Source organism: Anoplolepis gracilipes, chromosome 2 (genome assembly GCF_047496725.1).
Source record: "Anoplolepis gracilipes chromosome 2, ASM4749672v1, whole genome shotgun sequence".
NCBI lineage: Eukaryota > Metazoa > Arthropoda > Insecta > Hymenoptera > Formicidae > Anoplolepis > Anoplolepis gracilipes.
The window spans coordinates 3552418-3572754 of record NC_132971.1 but is presented as its reverse complement, the minus strand read 5'-3'; the positions used below and the strand labels follow the sequence as shown (position 1 = coordinate 3572754).

Sequence of the window (20337 nt, the reverse complement as noted above, 5' to 3'; positions counted from 1 at the left end):
AGGAGAGGGAAGGTCACTTTAAGCACTGTCCGCTGGTCAGGAAATTAAACTTTGAGTCGAGAACTGGCCATTAAGCGTTTGTTGTTGCCCTGTTGTCAGGGGTAGCCGGCGTCCGTATAGATACCGGAACTGAGATACGACGCTCCGTTTCTCTACCTTGTCTCTCCGGACGAGTTTAACGCTGAATGCATCGTGTAAATGTCACTGACGACCCGAGGGATCTGTATCAGTCAATAACGATCAGGTGAGCGAGATTTCCGCTCAGACAGACCGTGCTTCGGCGGTCGGACATACCGATTAACATGGCCGACTATTAACTATCGCGCAACCAAGTTGCCTACGTCCGGTGGACGCGGTTAGGTTACTCAATTGGAGTAATGAAACCATGTCAATTAGCGGTAAGCACGATGTCATAGGCCGTTATATTTTCGATATATACGTTAATTTCGTCATTTTGAAGTATGTATTACATTATTAAAAAGTAAATTCTATGCGTGTTTATTTCAAAATTTCAAATGCACGAGAGGGCGGGATGGATGTTGCGGGAGTTATTAAAATTGAAAGTTGATGCTTTCTGCGTACTAATTGGCAGCGACGCTTGTTGAATACGTTGACGCGCGTTATCTCTCGCAAAGGAATTTTAGATTAAAGTTAACACGCGCAGAGAGGAACATTGCACGTGCCGCACGCATTATATGCAAAACGGATGGACGAAGGCAGATAGTTCCAGGCCAGCTCATGCATAAAAGTCGTTTTGGGTTCGCGATTAACTTTGATACTTTTTGGGACGCTGCTGGAGGAAGCTAGATAATTAAGTACGTTTTCAGCGGGACGTCATTATGCCTTCGTAGGAAGAAGAAAGAGAAAGAGAAAGAGAGAGAGAAAGATGGAGAAAAAGCCGCACCTCTATTTAACGATCGCGTTACGATCGAGCGTCGACCCTTTGGCAATTTGTGTCATCAGCCGCGTGCACTTGGAAAATCGATCCCCTTGAGAGGTAGCGCTCAAGATGGATGGTAATAAGTAAATGTGTTTGCTGAGCCCCGAGCGCGCATCACGAGCAATTAATTAAGCTCGATTATCTATGTACACTGCGAGAAAGTGCTCGCTAACGGTAGATGCTGAATGATAGCCACGCGCATGTTGAATGCGCCGAATGTTAATGCCACATTGTGTTCGCGGTAGAACTTGCGTCATTGAATCAGCGATACAGATATACCTTTCTAGTTTGAAATATCTTTTTTGGAAAAAAAAAACTCTGCGAAATTTATATCCGATCGAATAATGTCGAAGAATCGGATTTGACGTTTACGCATGACGTATTATCGATCGCGATCGTGAGATTCGAGAATTCGCGTAAAATTATTGTGAGCGACTGGGGTTCTTGATTTATATCTCAATTTATACCCTTTGATAAACCGAGCCTCTTCTTTCGAGATGACTACGCGCGCAAAGCTTTCTAGAAAGCTAGGCAAAATCCAGATAGGGGATGGGCGCAGGCTGATAACCGCCGAATTGAATGGTGAATGCCGTTTCGGAAATTGAATAAGCTATCGTGCCAGGCTGCCGAGCTGCCGAGTGGCGCTGCCGGTATTTGACCTGCCTGCGTGCAATCAATGTACTGATTGGAGATAAGGGCTCGCCCTGTAGCCCCGGCATCCTCTCTGCCGGCATGATTTATATACGTATATCGTCTTTGCCAGCGATGTATTCATTACTTGATTACCCTTGGGCAAGTTAATACCAATTGTGATCGTATAACGGGCCATAGATTTCCGCGAATTTCTCTTTAGCAAGAAATTTATTTATAATTTTTATATTTATGCTTCTCGAAAAAAAATGGTGCTTTATAATATCGCTAATTATTATTATGTTTATTATAAATTATGTTATATATTATACTATTATTAAGTTGCTTTAGGTTATTTTAATTTTTTGTATAAAAATATCTCTTATATTGTGTAAATTACGAAATTCGCAATTGGTCCTTCGCATATTAACACGGGTGATTGCATCAACCAAGCACGAAGACGTCAAAGCGTGCTGAAGATGTGGTTAGGCGGCTAGAGTCTCTCTCTCTCTCTCTCTCTCTCTCTCTCTCTCTCTCTCTCTCTCTCTCTGACATTTTCGTTACATAATTCAGTTATTCTAATTGCTACGGGTGCGCTCGCGAGTGTCTGGCTCGAGTTAACTTGAATAATCCTTCGCGTGGGTATCAGGCGGAGAACTGCATGCTAAACTGTGCGAAATCTGCGTTCGCGGTCGTATCCGTTAATACGGCTAATTTGTCGACTGCTTCGGAGCGAATGCCAGCTCTCTGTGTGCTCGCATCGAATACTGCGCGAGAGATACTAAAGTGAAGGGAATACGGAAAGAGGATGAGCTGTCAGCAAGCAGATTACATCTAAATGGATCCCAGTCGAAATCTAATTGGCAAATTAATTGCAACCTGTAATTAATTCTGCCGCTTCGACAATTGATATTTTGACGTTCTGTTTGTGTGTTGCCCTTTGAAAGAGCCCGTGCATTTCTTTGAATCGGCCTAGAATCGACCGATCGCGAGAGCCATTCTATTGTTCGATTCGTACTGTGTTTCGTCCAAATCCGAAGCGAATTTGTTGGCAGTAACGCACGCGCTTAACGCGTTATCCGCGTCATTTTTTGACGCGGTTAAACAATGCGTCTCCGGCCGAGTGATAACTCGCAATTGAAGCCCACAGATTTCGATTCACTGCAGAACCGAATAAATGTGCACCTGCGTCCTCGGCACCTGCCGATTCGCCAGTTTCGTGATTATAAATAGAATCCGCGTTTTATTGTCAGAAACAGAGTGCCGCGTGATTGAACGTCATGCCATATAAAGGTGATGAACGTACGCGGATCATGTGTGTTCATACTAACGTGGATATTATCATTTATCAGCAACAGAGTGAAGTAATCAATTGTGACAAGTTTATTGAAAATAGCTGCCTAAAAAACCAATATATATGTACTTCTTGTTATAGTATAGATTCAAATTGAAATGATTTAAAATCAAATAATAAATATTGTAAAAATAATAATTAAACTTTATGCAAGGAAAGATTACTAAAATTACTAATATTTTCTGAACTCAGAATTCCTGACAGACTGTATGACAAAAATAATAAGTGAAATGGTGGAAATCATAGTAAATAATAAAATAATAAATTAAAGAATATCAATTGTTATATAAAACTATTTGTTATATAAAATTTTACATTTTTTTTCATTTACAATAAATTGTTTATAAATATGTTTTGCAAGAATAATAAACTCAAAGAAAACAGCTACTTCTAAAAATCTTTACAATCAAAAATAATTGGAGAACTTTTATATTTAAATTGCATTTTTTTGAATTTTATTCTATTCACTTAATTTTATATTCAGACAATTTCTAAAAAAAAAAAAAAAAAAAACATTTTGATCACAATTTTGCATGTACAATATTACGCACCGTTATCTTTACACACAAATTGTTTTGTTAAAGGAACATAGAATAACTTTTCATTCTAACAGGGATACATGTAACATTTTCATTTTGGACTTTGAGTTCGGATGATCGCGTTTGCGCCGTTTGTTCGTTACATAAAAACGCAAGTTTAGGAAACCAATTCCACAGTAGTTGTGTCGGGGCATGTTTTTCCGGGACATCGCGCTAAAATTCAGATACGCAAGTAGAAAAATCGAACGATTGCCGTATCGCTATCCTATATCTCTTTACTGCGTGTTGCTGGGTTACGATACGATGCGGCAAAGCAACCTATTCTCTCGAAACGGGAATTTGCGCTTTTTGTCCGTTTTGTAACCATACTCTGATGTACGGTTTCGGTCGGCGCATTTTTGTACACGCTCATACCTATAGAAGTATAAAGCATTCGCTTTCCCGCCTATTCAATTTCTCTTTTTCCCTTTTTTTTTTTTTTTTATTTGGCTCCATCAGTTTTTTTCCCTAACGCTCTACAAATATTTGAGCGTCGACTACTATAACCCCCTCCCCCCTCTACCCCCCTCAATCGAAAGAGCATTCGAGTCGAGTGAGCTTTCGCGCCCCTCCTCTTCGGGCCAATCGCCGTTCGTCGATTGTAATCTAAGCCAATGCTTCGGCGCGCATTAAATGTCAAACGTTATACGCCTCTCTATTTCACGGCTCTGCGGTAGCGAACGGGGGCGTTGGATGTGGCAGTCGGCTCGACAAACGTTTGGAAAATCGCGAGGCGGTATGCGATTGCCTCAACGGTTTACAACGCTCTTTGACGCGGTTCCGTTGTCACGTACCGCCATTTCGAGCTTCGATCGCCGTCCATTTGGCGGGTTATAGTCGTAACAACATCGAAAACTTCATTGCTCCTACATGATCCGTTTCGGTAAATGTCCCCGTCGTGCATAAGACACCGACGGTACTGTACGAATCGCGTAAAAAAAGCGTAATTTAAAAAAAAAGATGTCATGATTTTCTAGGAAAATTTCAAGTGGAAAAAAGGGATAAAAAGGAATCGCAAATTTTGTGCAGAAACCAACAATAAACATGACGGTATGTTTCAACGTCGCTCGAGTCGCTGCTTTTAGATTACGTTCGATCAATGTTGAATCTCAACGAAATTCCAATTTTCTCGAGATTGATGAACACATTTACCCGAATAAAATCCAAATGCTGTAACATTTACCGTAGATAGACACGGGTAACGGAGCAAATCGGCAAATCCGATGAGAGATATCTTTCGCTTACTGTCCAATTGTCTCATTCGTGCACTTGTGCTATCAAGAATTTTAATTGCCCATAAAATCCAGACACTGGGCCGGGTATTCGTATTCGTCGTCTGGTAGCGCGTAAGGGACGGTTTATTATCGGAGATGGGCCAGCATCCGGATTTAGGATTGATGTTCCATGCGGCCATGTGGCGGACCGCATTATCAACGGCGTTATGCGTCGGCACATTCACGTGTGCTGTCGCATTAATTGATGCATGTCTCCGCGTAAACAACCAGTCCGAGCATCTCGTGAGAACTCGTCACATGCCTCGACATGCAACGAAGTTTCTGATACAATCGCGTAATGTTCTCCGTGGACAAATACATACATATTATATACGCGACGTGCGCGAGAAGTAATGAAATCTCCGAAACGCTGGAGCCTGAAAAATTCATTCGCGATTGCCTGAATCACTATCTTGACAGATGATCCTCGTTTTTTTCGAGCACGGTAGCCGAAACGAATCTTGTGTAAACTGCGAATAGCCCATCAAATATACATATAATCGCGTTCTTTTTCTTTTATAATGCAGTAATTAATCTCATTTCATCGCTTTACGACTGCACGTGGGAGTCATTTGTGCATTAACACGTATTACTTTATTTAATGAACAGGTTCATTTAATTCATTTCTCAGAAGTGCAGGAAGGATAGACAGATTCTTCGAAAGCACGCTTGTCGTAATATGCAAAATGACTTACGTGTTGTAAAATAAAAAGTTCGCACGATTAATTAGACTTAAACGCGTGGCGATTCCCCCTCTCAAACCGCCGAGTGACCGAACGCAGACACGCCCGCGGCATCGAAACAGCTGCTGTTGTATCTTCGTGTGTACGCGCGCGTGCGATTTGTGCGTATGTCGTGCTCGCGTGTAGTCGCTAACGTATGCAAAGGGACGGCGAAGAGGAGAACCGCAGGGGAACTGGCGCGACGAGGGTGTTATTGTAAACGTTACGCATGCAAAAGCTGCTGCGTGACATATGGGTAGATGGATACGCGTCCGTTACATCCACGTCTGCGCGCGCAGGTTGTCAGAAATAGTCACGCGTAAACATAGCAGGGAGGACCTTTTACGATGCGAAAGGGCCGCGATAAGGCACCAACGGGAAAAAGAGAAGGCAGAAGACGGAGGGAAGAAATCTATGGAAATCGACAGCCGGTCGTAAACTCGCGAGAATCATATGCATTTTCACGCGTGCCCGTCAAGACGACGTCTTCGACGACGTCGTTCCTCTCCTCCGGAGAGAAGGACGTCTCGCTTTTACGATCTCGCCGTGCAGCATTTCCGCATACGTCGAGTCGTGTACGTCGAAAGCGGCTACGTGACTTGAATCCTGATGCGCGCATCACGAGCGACCGCACGGGAGCTCGGGAAGAAATCCGACATCCACGGGGCCTAATTCCATCTCGTGATCCGCGTCGATCGATCGATTCGTCGTTCGGAGGACGGCAGGCATTTTCTCTGTGATGTGTGACGTGTCACGAATGTTTCATGCGTACACACATCTTCGTTCGAATGACACGTGCGCCAGAGATGCCTTCCTTCCTTCTCCTTCGTTAAGAGAAAGGAGTAGTGCGTCGGAGAAATTTAAAACTAGTCGCGCAAGCGCACTCACCATTTGCAGGTCGTTCCGACGCGACGATACCACTTCCAAAATATGAACCATTGGGGAACGATCAAAAGCGGATGATCGGTACTGGCGAGAACACGACCCGCGAACTTTTTTGACGAAAATTTTCACTCCCTTCGCGAACGCACAATAAGGTCGATCGTAATCGACACGCGTCACGAGTTATCACAGCGCCAAATTGTCGATGTAGCACACGTTGTGTCTCGCACCACGTGAAAGATCTGGATTATAAAGTATCAGGTATAAGTATTTTATCACGTTATCATCCAATAGTTCGACGCACCGATAAGTTCTAAGAAGAAGATAAATTTTAGACAATATCTAAGTTTCCTTGCCGTTTATCTCTTCTTTTTTTTCCGTCGAATACAAGCGATCGCTTCGAATGTCTCGTTGATACGTAGATACGTAAGTACGCGGGATTCGGCTACGCGTTTGCGCGCAGAGAGAGAAGCACGAGCGAGCGCGACGATGAGAGCGAAAGGGATAGAGAGGACAAGAGCTATAGATAAAACCCCGAACGCAGCTCGCCCGCGACTGATTCCCCAGGCCTACACGCACCCTCTAGTTTTCTCCCTTTCATCCCCCACTACCCACCCTCTCGACCACTATCCCCTTTCTCCTCCTCCCCCTCCTCCTCCACCTCTGTCCTCGTCTGTCCCCGCTTCCCTCTCCCGCCAACCTCCCTGCTCCTCTTACCCTTCGTAAGTCTCCCTCTTATCCTACGCCGTCCCCCTCTCCGAACGCTACGCACCCTTTGCGAGAAAGCCCACGCACCCTCGAAGCAGCCGATATACGTTTCTCTATCTCTCTTCCTCTCTTTATTATGTCTGTCTCTTTATCTCTCTTCTGCCTTACGCATTTCCTCGTCGATCTCTTTTGCCCTCCGCTTTTCGTGATATCGTAGTCTTTTTCTCGACGTCCTTTTCTATCTTTCTATATCGGCAGAACCCCATAACATTCGGCCAATCAAACGAGCACGCGTGCGTTTTTTAAGATCCTCGTGCTCGTAGTTCCTGAAGGAAAAAAAAGAAAAGAAAAAACCAGGACAGGAGAAGCTGGGGCTTCGGAACTAAGGACCGAGATTCTACTATCCTGGAAAGGATGTGTATATGTGTGTATATATATTTACGTATCCTTGGAAAAAGAGTGTAGGTGGGGATCTATTCTAGGTCGAAGTCGTAATCGGCAAACGTTCTCCGAGACTTAGTTCTCTGTTTCACGAGATGAGATGAGGCCGATATCTATTAACGTAAAATACACGACATCTTGAATTTTTTCGTATCGAACAAAAATTACATTGAAAAAAAATAAAGCTCGAATAAGAAAATTAAAACTCGTATATCGCGATCGTATTTACGATATTACGCGGTGTTGCTCACGCGATGAAATTAGGTCACCATCGAACATTATCTCTCGCGAAGAGAGAATCACCGCTTGATAGAGCCAGATGAAATGTCTGTAAGTGACGTATGAGAGATCCGGCTTAATTCCGCTATTCATGTGAAAATTTATCTTGCCGAGTGCTTAAGCGTAAGGAGATGCATTTCGGATCCGAACACATCGCTCGAAAGGAGGCAAAATAAAGCACGCGAATGGAGAGGAAGAACGCGAAAGGACCCGCAGTTAACCTCTCGACTTCGCTCCCTTCTTTCGTTCCAGGGATTTGTTGGTCCAAAAGGACCACTCGTACATTCGCAAAACTCTCTACCGAGCTCTCTCTCGTCATATCCCTCCCCTCCTCCCACTTCCTACTGGCATCATCCGCAGTTCGCGTTTTTAAAGGGCGCACAAAAGCCACCGGAAATTGCTGCTGGCTCTTCCGACGTTACGGCCGTTTCTATATCTGTCTTTCTCTCTCATCTGCCGATTGTGTCTCTTTCTCTCTCCCCCTCCCCCCCCTCTCTCTCTCTCTCTGTCTGTCTCTATCCTTTCTCTATCTACTTCACGTATGTCTTCCTTTCTCTTCTTTTTATCCATCTTCCTCTTCTTCTACCATCAACGATTTCACGAGTATGTACCTACCGAGGCGGCAAGAGTTCTGATAATGGTGGATTTGGATAGTGGCTTGGCCGCTTCTGGTTCTGCGGGGATGAGGTGTGACGACGAATGATCGTTAGCTACGGGCTTGGCTTTAACGAAGTACGGTCGTAGCGAAGTATATCGTGCGAAAGATCTGTCCCTCTCGAATTATTCGCCGTAATAGGTAAGCGAGCGGTAATAGACAGGAGCGGTCATCGGTCGCCTGTTTAATACGTGATCCACTTTACGAAGGCTGTTTTTCGTTCTTATTCTTAATGACAATATTATTGGAATACACTATACATCAGAGAATCCAATCAGGGAATAATTTTCACTATTGCTATACACAGAATTTACTTCAATCATATTATTTAATTATGAATCTTATTTATGTCATATTTATCAAATTTGATTAATTATCATCATTCAACAATATTTATTTCATACCTTTCATATATTTACATGTTATATATATATATATATATATATATAACTTATACTTTTTTTTATTCTATTTATTAAGAAAAATCTTGTTAAAAAATCCTCTTTTTGCTTATAAATTAATTGAAATATCCAATTTCTTATTTTAATCTGTATTTTTATTCCATTAATAATTAAATGATAAAATTATTACGTAATTTTTCTGCACGGAATTACACATTACTTATATTTAATTTAAAATTACATTATATTCGTCGTTGAAAAAGTTGAATCGCGCCTGTGAGTTACTAAAAAGGTAAAGCAAGAGTCTGTAAAACGCACCGTGCTCCAGAGCTGCTGACTAGGCCGAAGTATTTACCTAGCGGCGAAGGGTGAAGATGGACGCACACGAGGAAAGGAAGCAAGTGAAAGTTCGTAAGGAAAACTCCAACGAACCAGGCCGCGTTGCTTTTTGATGACTTCGGCGAACTTTGCTTCAGGACGATGAGGTCTGGGAAAGACTTCGAAACTCGAACGTCGATATGGAAAGTGCGGGAGCCCGGATGTTATGGATTACGCGATCAATCTCGTGCGAAAATGGCGAAAAGTTCGTGGGCTGTGAAGCGCGCGAGAGGAAAAAAAAGTTTTACCGTTTGATTCGCCTGTTCCGACATTCCTGCATCCACGCAATGCTTTGCGATCACTTTTACGTCTGCTATTGTGGCAAGATTGATTCCATGAATTCGTGATGTACTCCACACAAGACGAATGATCTTTCGATAGACGTGTTAGATTCGAAGAGATATTGACTTCTTTATACCTGAATATGTTCATGTGTCAGTTTAATAGAAATTTTAGTTAGATACAACTACGAGCGATTTACGTAGATAGATAATTTTTAAGATATTTGCAGTTTCATGTTTCTGCAATGGAAAACTCGTTTTTTTCTTTCTTAATTGAGAGATATTTACATGACATAAAGGGAAGATAAACGATCGTTTATGTTGACATGGATCTAGTTTTGTGAGTTAATATTCGTTTTATTCGTAGCATAATCAATATTTATAGATGCTGCATATTTCCGCATTAATTTAGTGAAATTTCGTGACGTAATCACACGCAACCCATTACGTTACCTGATGTCGGCAATTCGAAGTCGATCGATCTTTCATAATTTACGGATGATCCTTGATTATTTACGACGAGACGTCCACTCATCTTCCATCAAACTCATACGTGGCGATGACTTCAGCTCTCCATCCTATTTCCATATCCCTTTTGATGCGAGTCCTCACGTCACATGCACGTCTTGGACAAATAACGCGCCTGATGCAATATTTTCGAAATGCTCCGATGGCCGACACGTGTTGTTCGTCTTTAACGCGGGCGTGATTTCATCTCGAGATAATTATATATTACGCGAAATCGTAATAAAGGGTAATAATGCAGATATATGAATGTGATGCAAGTAGATTTTAATGTCCTCAAGGGTGATATTGATATCGCGGAGGTTGAAATAGTGCTCTCTGGAGAATACGGTGAAATCTGATCACGAATGATATCATCACGTATATTCGGGCCAATGATATTATTCATACACAGTATGCGTTTATAAAGAAGCTACAGACCAGGGTGGAGAGATGCGATCGTGGACGCTGGGGCAATTCTCCCCATAGCAACCCGTGGAAGAGGCCGGTATCCGCGATTAGCGACCCTTTCTAACTCGCAACCCATATTCCCTCTATGAGAAGACCCTTCCTCGCTCCGTGACTCTTCAATATTCTCCGTGTATTACCTTTCCTTATTACCTTTCCTCTTTACTCACCAATTCTTGTTCTCCTTCTTTACCAAATGATTTTTCCTTTCGTTTATTATAGAAAAGCCTCGTTTGTGTTCCACTTGAAAGTATTTTTTGTCACGATATTTTTTTGTCCACGTCCTTTGATCTATCTAATCGCAGACTATACTTCAAATTTATCGGTTTAACAACGGTTTTTTATAATTTCGTTGCTATTATGTAAAAGAAAAAAACAACTACGGCTTGTAGCAAGTTAAATGCGCATGCAAATACTTTCGATCTTTTGTATAATCAAGAAAGATTATACAAAAGTAAATTGTTTCGTGATTGATCGATCTTGCGTAAGAAATGAAAAAGCGACCGAGTTTTAGGAGGGTTACCGATGGCATCGGGCTGCCCTCTGCGCTTGAGCTCTTATGCTCGACCAGGCACACGCAATCAGCTAGTTATTTTGATAGCTAGAGAAAGAGAGAAAGAAAGTGAGAGAGAGAGAACGAGAGAGAGAGAGAGAGAGAGAGAGAGAGAGAGAGAGAGAGAGAGAGAGAGAGAGAGAGAGAGAGAGAGAGAACCACGCCATCTGCGTTATTTCTCTGGGAGATCTAAAAAGCATAAATGGACGTGTATACACGTATACGATTTCGGTTGCATCTCGTTTTATATTTGAAGCTCATTTATTATTGCTAAAGTTTCAAAATAATTATTTACTTTTACTTAAATAAAGATCACTAATATTATAATATGATAGTAATTAGTGTATAATAACTTTATTAGTATCGAACTAATTTAAACTAGCAACATTTTAATGAATGTTGGTTCACAGGAGCAAAAATATGAGAAAATACAACTGTATACATGTACATTTGTACAGTAATACATTTATAATTCATAAAACTCATAAAATGCAACAGAAAATCGACGGTCTGTAAATAATATAAATGAGCTTAAAGAAGACAATTTTGAGTATTTTATATACCTTTTCATGTAACGTATTAATCAAAATTTTATTTTGTTATAACAAAAGAAAAGATATATTTTGTTATAACAGCAAAATAATATTTAGATTAATACGTTACATGAAAAGATATATATGAAATGATAAAAATATTTAATGGAAAATAATCATAGAAGTTTATCGAGAATTCACAAGACAAAAACGATGATTACTGTAGCAATTGATTTCATTGTCTGGAAAAAACGCGTACAGTCATGATGTGGCGTTTCAATATAGGGGAAGGAGGAAAATTACTAGATAGCGCACAATTGCGACGAGGGGTGGTTCGAAAGGATGAAGGGGAGAGCAGGCCAGGTGTATTAAAAGTCGGACTGACTGTGCGAAGTACAATGACCTCGACTCATATCAATGTTCGATCTCCAATGACCAATCTCTCTTACGTTTACTTTCATGAACAAGCAAAGCGTAAGTGCATAAATGCACAGATCTCTAAATCAGCAATCTCATATTAATTTTCGTTATAAGCAGAAAAGCTTTTATACGTGTTTCCACGATTGTGAGGTCATGCTGGAGACGACGTATGAGATTTTCAGAAATTTTATTTCCTTCAGCGAAGCGATCGGACGCGGATACTTCGTAAATTAATTAGGCTAAGCCGCAGCTTCGTTCTTCTCGTTTCATCCCCCTGTCTCTACTGGATATTGGCTATAAATAATGGAATTATGTAACTGCTTCTTGCTGCGAGGGGAGGACAAAGAACCGTTTCGTTTCGCTTCGTCTCAACCCTCTGCGCCCTACTTCGTTCTCCCTCCGACAACTTCGCACACGCTTTTCTACTATCACTTCCACTTTTGTATTATCCCACTTTCGTTCCTCGTTGCTCTTTCAATTTTTAAGCTCGAGAAAGACTTGGTAACGCAACCACAAAGACTCTGAGAGAATTGCATTAAATGGAAATTTGCGACATTGAACGAGATATTGCTTCTTTACACTTTCGAAATTGTTTGTCGTGATATAATTTTCAATGTTAAAAATCGTTTCGTATATTGCATTATGCTTTTATTTTTTAATCTCTCCGTTATATTAAATCAATGAATTGAACAATCTATTTACTTGTCCATTGTCATGTTTGAAAAATTTCCGGTAATATAGAGAGACGGATTTATTTAATACAATATATATATATATATATATTGTAATTATAAAGCTTATAATTAGCTAATCGTATTTTAAAGAATAATACGGTATATACGAAGTACGCATACCTATTCCTTCGAATGTCGCCGTACATATGACAAGAGCAACAGCGCGCTACGTCTGTAAAGGTCGAGCGCCGAACACTGTCTGACGATGTAAGATAACAAATTCCTTATGCCTATAAAATAATATACGTAGGTATGCCGAATATCCTTTGTAAAAAATAGTGACGCGTCCTTGTTTGTATCCTTGGTATGCGTGACGTAGAAGACACGGCATAGGACATAGTGGGGGAAGTCAAGTGGGGGAAAGGACCGCCGCGTCGCGCAGAAAGCAGAGAGACGGAAAAATTATTATTGTTCAGCCAACGCTTGTGTGAGAGTTAACAAGTACGTATTCGACATACATATGTCGTTTATATCAATAAAGTTTTTCTACCTCATTGTCAGTAGCTTTCGATATACGATCTATCTGATTCTTTTGTAAAACTAGTTTTACTTACAACACCTTTCGTTCTCGAGTTTCTATATATACAATATATATATATATATATATATATATATATATATATATATATATATATATATATATATATACATATACAGGGTGTCTCATAACTAATGAGTCAACGCTCGTGAGTGGGTAGAGTACAGTGAACTAAACGAAAAAGTATTAAATCATTTTGCGATTTTCGCAATAATTATTAAAATATTAATTAAAAACGCTTAGTGGACAATATTATACATATCTACAAGATGTCCGATAATAATCGCCCCAACTCTCTAGGGCTGATAGAGTAGGTCAAACTGAACATAAAAGTCCTGTATCATTTTGCGATTAGCGCAATAATTGTTGAACTATTAATTAAAAACGCTCAGGGTATGCAGGATATGCGGCGCGCGCTCATACGCTGAGCGTTTTTAATTAATATTTTAATAATTATTGCAAAAATCGGAAAATGATACAGAACTTTTATGTTCAGTTTGACCTGCTCTATCAGCCTTAGAGAGGTGAGACGATTATTACCAGACATCTTGTACATATGTATAATATTGTTCGCTAAGCGTTTTTAATTAATATTTTAATAATTATTGCGAAAATCGCAAAATGACTTAATACTTTTTTGTTCAGTTCACTGTACTCTATCCGTTCACGAGCGTTGGCTCGTCAGTTATGAGACACCCTGTGTATATATATATATATATATATATATATATATATATATATATATATATATATATAAAATATGTGTGTACACGCTATATATGTATATACAAATATAAATATAAAATTCTGTTTATCTATTTCGTGAAATAACGTCCGAACGCATAGTTAATGTTTGTCTTTTCATTTTTCTTCATTTCACAGGCGGATATTGATCGGATGGATAAAACAACATTACGCGATATTGCTTTGTCCACACTCTACGACACAGTTAAGAAAATTATAGATAAAGTAGTAGTGTGTGTTAAATTGGAAGGCGTAGGCTTTGTTTACCACGTTCCAGAGTTTACGAAGAGTAATAGCTACTATCGATTCTCTTTCTCTCTCTCTCTTTCTCTTTTTCTCTTAGCGACGTCAGTGTCATCCTATGAAAGGTTGTATGCAGTAGACAATTTTATAATCTGCACTTTTCCTTTCATTGTTTATCGTCTTAATAATAATATTCGATTCTACGTTGATAAAGCAGAATACTAAAATGAGCCTCGTGATCACATCCTATTGATTAGTTATTAATAAATGTGTACATGAATTGATATAATAATTGATTATTGCTGATAATAATGAGTAATGATGGCGGAAACTACATATTTAAACCAAGACGTTTGAACTAACCGTAGATATAGATAGATGTTAGTTACATCGGAAAAAATAATGTATGCTATACGAAAATTTGCATCAACAATATTTATTTTATCTAGATTCTTCTGTTGTTTTCATCAAAGTGACAAACCAGGCCAATCGATCGGGCACATCCATGTATATAAATTGCGCAACATATTACCCCTGCTAATGGTGCGCACTGGCGTTTATGGTTTATTATGTTTTATAGTTCAATGAGTTAAATGAAAAATCGATAATTTCCAAATTTTTCTCCCTAATTGTAACATAAATTGATCATGCCTTCGTTTCTGCTGTGCTGTAATTGTTTTGATTCGCTTTCGTTATAATCTTGGCCAAAAATAATGAAATCTAATAACGTATAAGTAAAAAAATAATTTAGATTTTTTTCTCTCTTTTTCTACTTTTTTTATTAGTAATTATGTTTCCAAATGTCAGTATTTATTATAATGTAGTATAACAATTTATAATGACATAAAAATTTTGTAATATAATTTACATATAATTTAATACAATTTATTAAGATTATATTACACTTTTGACTGAAATGTGGACAAAGAATTTAATTTTTATAATAAAAAGATGTTATAGTTTTATAAAAACCATTATTTTATCATTTTGTAAAAAAGAGCAAGCTTATAAAGGTGTTCTATAAGATAATACAAAATTCTGAGAATGTGATGGTTAATTGGATTATTTCCAACATAATATAACGTCGCTAATCACTGTTTCAACAATTTTCCTTATAAAATCTAATAAACTTCGGATCACCGCGCATTAAGGTATAATAACAGTGAAATAATCAGTATATTACAAAATAGCTTATCCATATAGTTGTATTATCTTGTCTGTACCTTCGGGAATGCGCAGCGAACAAAATGAAGACACAGACCTTGCTGCGACGAGGTCCTGACCTCTGCGCGCCGCGTGTCTCTCGTTTTTTTTTCACTTTACAAGCAATAAGCGCGACATAATCGCTCGAGAAAGGCACCACGGCTCCCGACACGGTGACGAACGCGGACGAGGGAGGGTATTTTCCTCTTTTCTTTTTTTTTTGTACCGTTAGCGCACGAATACATCCGCGCAGGCCACAGGGCAGAAACGGCCGCGTGCATAATGTATGAGCGACGCGAAAGCCCGTCATTTCAAGCCGCACAGCCGTTTTCCTTTTGTGACATCGATCTGGTGGTGTCTCAATAATTCAGCGCGGGAACGGCGCAAGGCGTATACCCGCCACCATCGGTACCACCACCACTACCACCACCACTACTACTACTACCATCTTCGCCACCACCACTATCGCATTATTTCTCGGCTACCACTATTCGCGATCGCAATCGTCGTCGTCGTCGTCGTCGACTGCATCATCGTCGGCAACACCATCCGTAGCCCTTTCCTTTTTCTTTCCCGAGGTTCCAGTACACTGACCACCAAGTTCAAAAACGCCCCTCATTGTACGATCCCATCCGCGCCACGATCAGACTCGCCAATCCCCCGACATTCCCCTTTTTCAACCCCACCAACGACAAAGACAGTATACGTTAGTCTTCGTCGTCCTCGGTCACCCTAGGTACGAACCCTCAGCCACGCGACCTCGACAATGCCACCCCTGTGTCCGGCTGTCACTGACAAACGCCTGACTGTGAGGTAACGACAAATTAACGCTGTGAGTCCTAGCCGTGTGGTAAAGCCGCGATGGAAATGTTTTATATAGAGAAATCCGGAAATGAGGTAAATTCGTTAGAGACGAAAAACAACGAGGAGACGAAGGAAATATTATGAGAAAAAAATAGATATTTTATTAAATATTGCTTTTTAGAATAGCATTTCTATTGAGTAGCTATTACATGTGTACATATATATATATGATAAAATAATAATGTAACGAAGAAAAAAGCAAAGAAAAATAGTAAAATTATATTAAAGTAATGACAGATGTTTAGAATGACAGAATGTTCAGTAAAATAAGAACGCAAATTTAAATTAAATAATTAAGTTAAATATATATAACTAAATTATATAATTGGTTAATATTTAAAATATTGTAATTAAAAGCATTTTTTTTATTAATAAAAATATTTTAAGTGAAAATTTAAATTAAAAATTGTAAATAGATACGATTACTACATCATTATTAATGAGCTAACTTTTGTTTTAATATTAATAATCTGCATATATTTGTATATTTTTATGTAAATAATCAAAAATATTTAAGCGCGCTCTATACCGATTTTTGAATAAAAATATCTCATATCAAACGTTTGCGTACGAAAGGAAAAGAAGTTTGACATATCTTTAGTCTTTCTGGTGCTAAGTAAAATATAATAGTTTCTTCTTCACTCTGCCTCCTTCCTCGTATGTGAATATTATTCAGTCTTTTGCATTCTAACTGTTGTCGTAGTATTTTAATATTGTATTGTAAGCGGAAAGAGACTCGAGTATAAAATGTCTTCTTTGTTCGCTCAAAGGTCAGAGTGCTGAACTTTTATATGTAAAATATATCAAACTATACATATATATACAATATATATACATATGTACATTTATACATATATACATTTTAAAATTAATATTCGTGGGAACAGTTTTTAATATTCTTAATGTCATAGTAGAGAAGATTTATTATTAAATTAATTACATAATTATATTTTTTACACCACAAAAGGTTGTGAACTAGATGTACGATAATAGTATTATATACATCAACTTACTTATGAAAAAATTATGGTATCATCGTTATCGTGTTTTTTTTTTAGAAAATACACCATAATATTTGTAGAAAAAAATATTCATTACGTAGCTATGTGATATAAACGTTTGTAATGCACGTAGACTTTGAAATTAATCCCTTTATGCGTGTACAGGTTCACAGACTAAGTACAAAGCCAACAACCTTGTATATTAACTTCATGCATGAGCTAGCATAAGTAGATTACAGTTACTCGCCGACTTTGCAAGTGTTCATATAAAGTCGACCGTATTGCATATTCACGTCATGGATGTGCCGACATAATTATAACACGTTATCAAGTTATATATACCAGAAATGCCAAGTGTGTGTGATAAATTGAAAAAGTTAAGATTCGATGAAGAGAAATATGCGCGATTCACGCGACGACAGAAGAAAAGGGCTGCGCTACACAAAGCGATATACATCTTTCGCGATGTAATGTCCGCGAGCTTTTAGCTTCCTCGTATTTCGCCGGGCAGATGCGTCTTCCGACGCGAGCAGATTCTTTTGTAAGCACATTTCGCGCTTTGTGTCTGCCCATGGTCGTAATGCGCTCGGCTTCTTCTCTCTCGCTCCGTATCCCACAAGCTGCGAAATTAAGGTCTCGCGCGTTGCATCTAATTTCGCGAGCTCGAAAAGCCAAGTTTCAAGTGCGAGAGACAATATTTCGCAAGCTGTCGCTTTAATTCGCGGGGGACAAATTAGAGTACCTCCGGTCGAGTCTCTTCTCCCGTTAGGTAGACGAAATATCTCGCCCGTTTCGCGATAGCGATGAAAAGAGACCGGGGATGATAGCCGAAGGAGGATAGGCCTTGTATAGGAGCACTCTGGAGGACGCGTTAAAGGGACGGTGGTGCAGGGGTTAGGAGGTAGGTACGGTATCGAGGGCAACTGATATCGACTGAAGGGACACATCTTCGGTCTCGACGACAGCAGAGAAAAGGGAGAGACGCACTATCTTATGTAATATTTACCTCTCTTGCCTCCTCATCTACTCTTCACGCTACCTATTCTCTCTTATGCCTTTGCCGCCCCCTCTTACGATCCCTCATCTTTCGCTAGGGGGTATATATCTATATATATATATATATATATATATATACCATCCGATGCTTCTACGAGCTTCCTCTCTCATCCGCCTCTTGTTCTTTCTATCAACACACCACCTTTTCTTCGTTGCTCGTACGGTCTACGTGTCGTGTATCGGCGTGTAACAACCGCCAACGCGTCCTTTTGTTTACGTCGCGATAACTATCGTCGATCGTTACGACGTTGGGATTACACCCCAAGGCGATAATACCCGTGGGTGTAATAGATTCGCGGAATTTCCGAACGAAAACTGCGATCCGCAACCGCGTCGACTTCGTCGTCGCGTCGCGTTAGTTCTGGTCGGTTTAGATACCGCCAAATTCCACGGTGGTTATCGTAGCTCGAACTTTATCGTCAAGTAATGGCGACGGTTACTTGCCCTGGTGGTTCGCGAGTTACGTCGAAGTTGGTCTTCTTAGAAGCCCTTTAGCCATTCTACATCAGCGTCGTGTGTTAATTACATTTAACACGTACGGATTTTAACTATTAATTCTACGCTCTCGACGCGATCGCGTAATCCAAGTGTAGAATGCGCGATTCGCGTCAGATCGATGCAAGTTTTATTGTGAATTAATGCGTTTTCCCTCCGACGGTTAAATATGTAATCGCATCGGCGATGTTAATCATGCGAAATTCGGTCGGAACATAAAACTTAATACACGGATCACGAGATTGAGAGAAAACATAATTATTGTGATTACACACATTCGTTCCACAGAATTATGCGGAAGAAGAAAAGGAAGACGCTCATAATTCGGTCCTCTTTCTCTGTCTTACTCGGTTTTCATAGTCGCGTTCTCATACCCGCATTTCTCTAACGTCTCTTTTTTTTCTCTTCCGAGTTACTTTACCGTTCCATCCACCACGCGCCCGCGCCCGCGTCGCCGTAATCAGGTTGCCGCTTAATGCCCGTGAAACTGAATAAAAATGCAATAGAGCGTCACGAGGTTATCGAAATCCACTTTGCCGTAGCGCAGTGCGCGTTGCGTGCTGCGATATATCGATTCGTCCACTTTGTGAGCGGACGGGCGACGGCTCGCTCGAAAACACATTGGTCCGCGGACGGCAGGGGTGAGTGTGTCGAGGACCGTGACAGAGAGCGAAGGGACGTAGGGGAGAGATATAGAGGGACCGCGGGGTGACGCGCCGATGCTGAAGAGGCTGAGAGCGAGTACGAGGCGAAGGGTCGAGGTAGGTTGCTTTCTAACAGAAATACGAAGGGAGAGAGACGCAGAGATGGTAGGGCGTTTTCGCGAAGTTCTTCGGGAGAGCTTGACCGGGACGTTGACGCCGGAGAATCGAGGTCGGCGAGCGCGGTTGAACTTTCTGTCAAAGTGTACGTGTTGTACAGCGTGCGCGGGTAGCCCCTCGATCACCCGGGCGAAATCAAAGCGTAAAATCAGCGAAAGCTTTTAATGCCGAAGCGCGGCGGAGAGTCGAGTGATCGAGGTTGGCGGTACGCTATATTTTTCTTCTCTCCGCCGCCGTGCTTCATCCTCCCTCTCTTCTCCCCCCCCCCCATTTCCCTTCTCTCTCCTCCACTCTGCTTCAATTTTTTTTTTCTGTTCAGTCAAACGGGAAGCATTTCGGGGACGAGCTTCGATCGCTTCTCTCCGAGAGTGCCTGCATGGTATTAATGCAAATTCATGTGGCGCTTATTTCGCTGGGAGGGCGAGAGAGCGAAGGAGAGAATGACGTTTTGGGATATCAGTTTATATCGGGGAACACGACGCGATGCGGCGACGAAGTTCACATTTGTGGATGTTGCGCTGTTTGTTTTGCGCGATGCAAAACTCGATAAGGCATGAAATTGTCGGTAAACAAGTCGAGCCCGAGTCCTACTTTGATTTACCGAGAGAACGAAGATCGCAGCGAGACACACCATCCA

General features: G+C 40.5%; 1 protein-coding gene across 12 annotated transcripts in view; it reads right to left on the bottom strand.

Annotated features, from left to right (window-relative positions):
- LOC140663143 (CUGBP Elav-like family member 4) overlaps positions 1 to 20337 on the bottom strand; it is a 322403-nt gene that overhangs the window by 88086 nt on the left and 213980 nt on the right. For 5 of the 12 annotated variants that reach the window (XM_072887097.1, XM_072887099.1, XM_072887103.1 and 2 more), the window contains exon 1: positions 6387 to 6943. The exons of 5 other annotated variants lie outside the window; for them this stretch is intronic. In XM_072887097.1, coding sequence (XP_072743198.1) covers positions 6387 to 6437 — 51 coding nt within the window. In that variant the 5' untranslated portion in view covers positions 6438 to 6943. Of the gene's footprint in view, positions 1 to 6386; positions 6945 to 20337 lie in introns of those variants that run through there. 2 more of the 12 variants (XM_072887101.1, XM_072887104.1) reach the window with 1 other exon arrangement.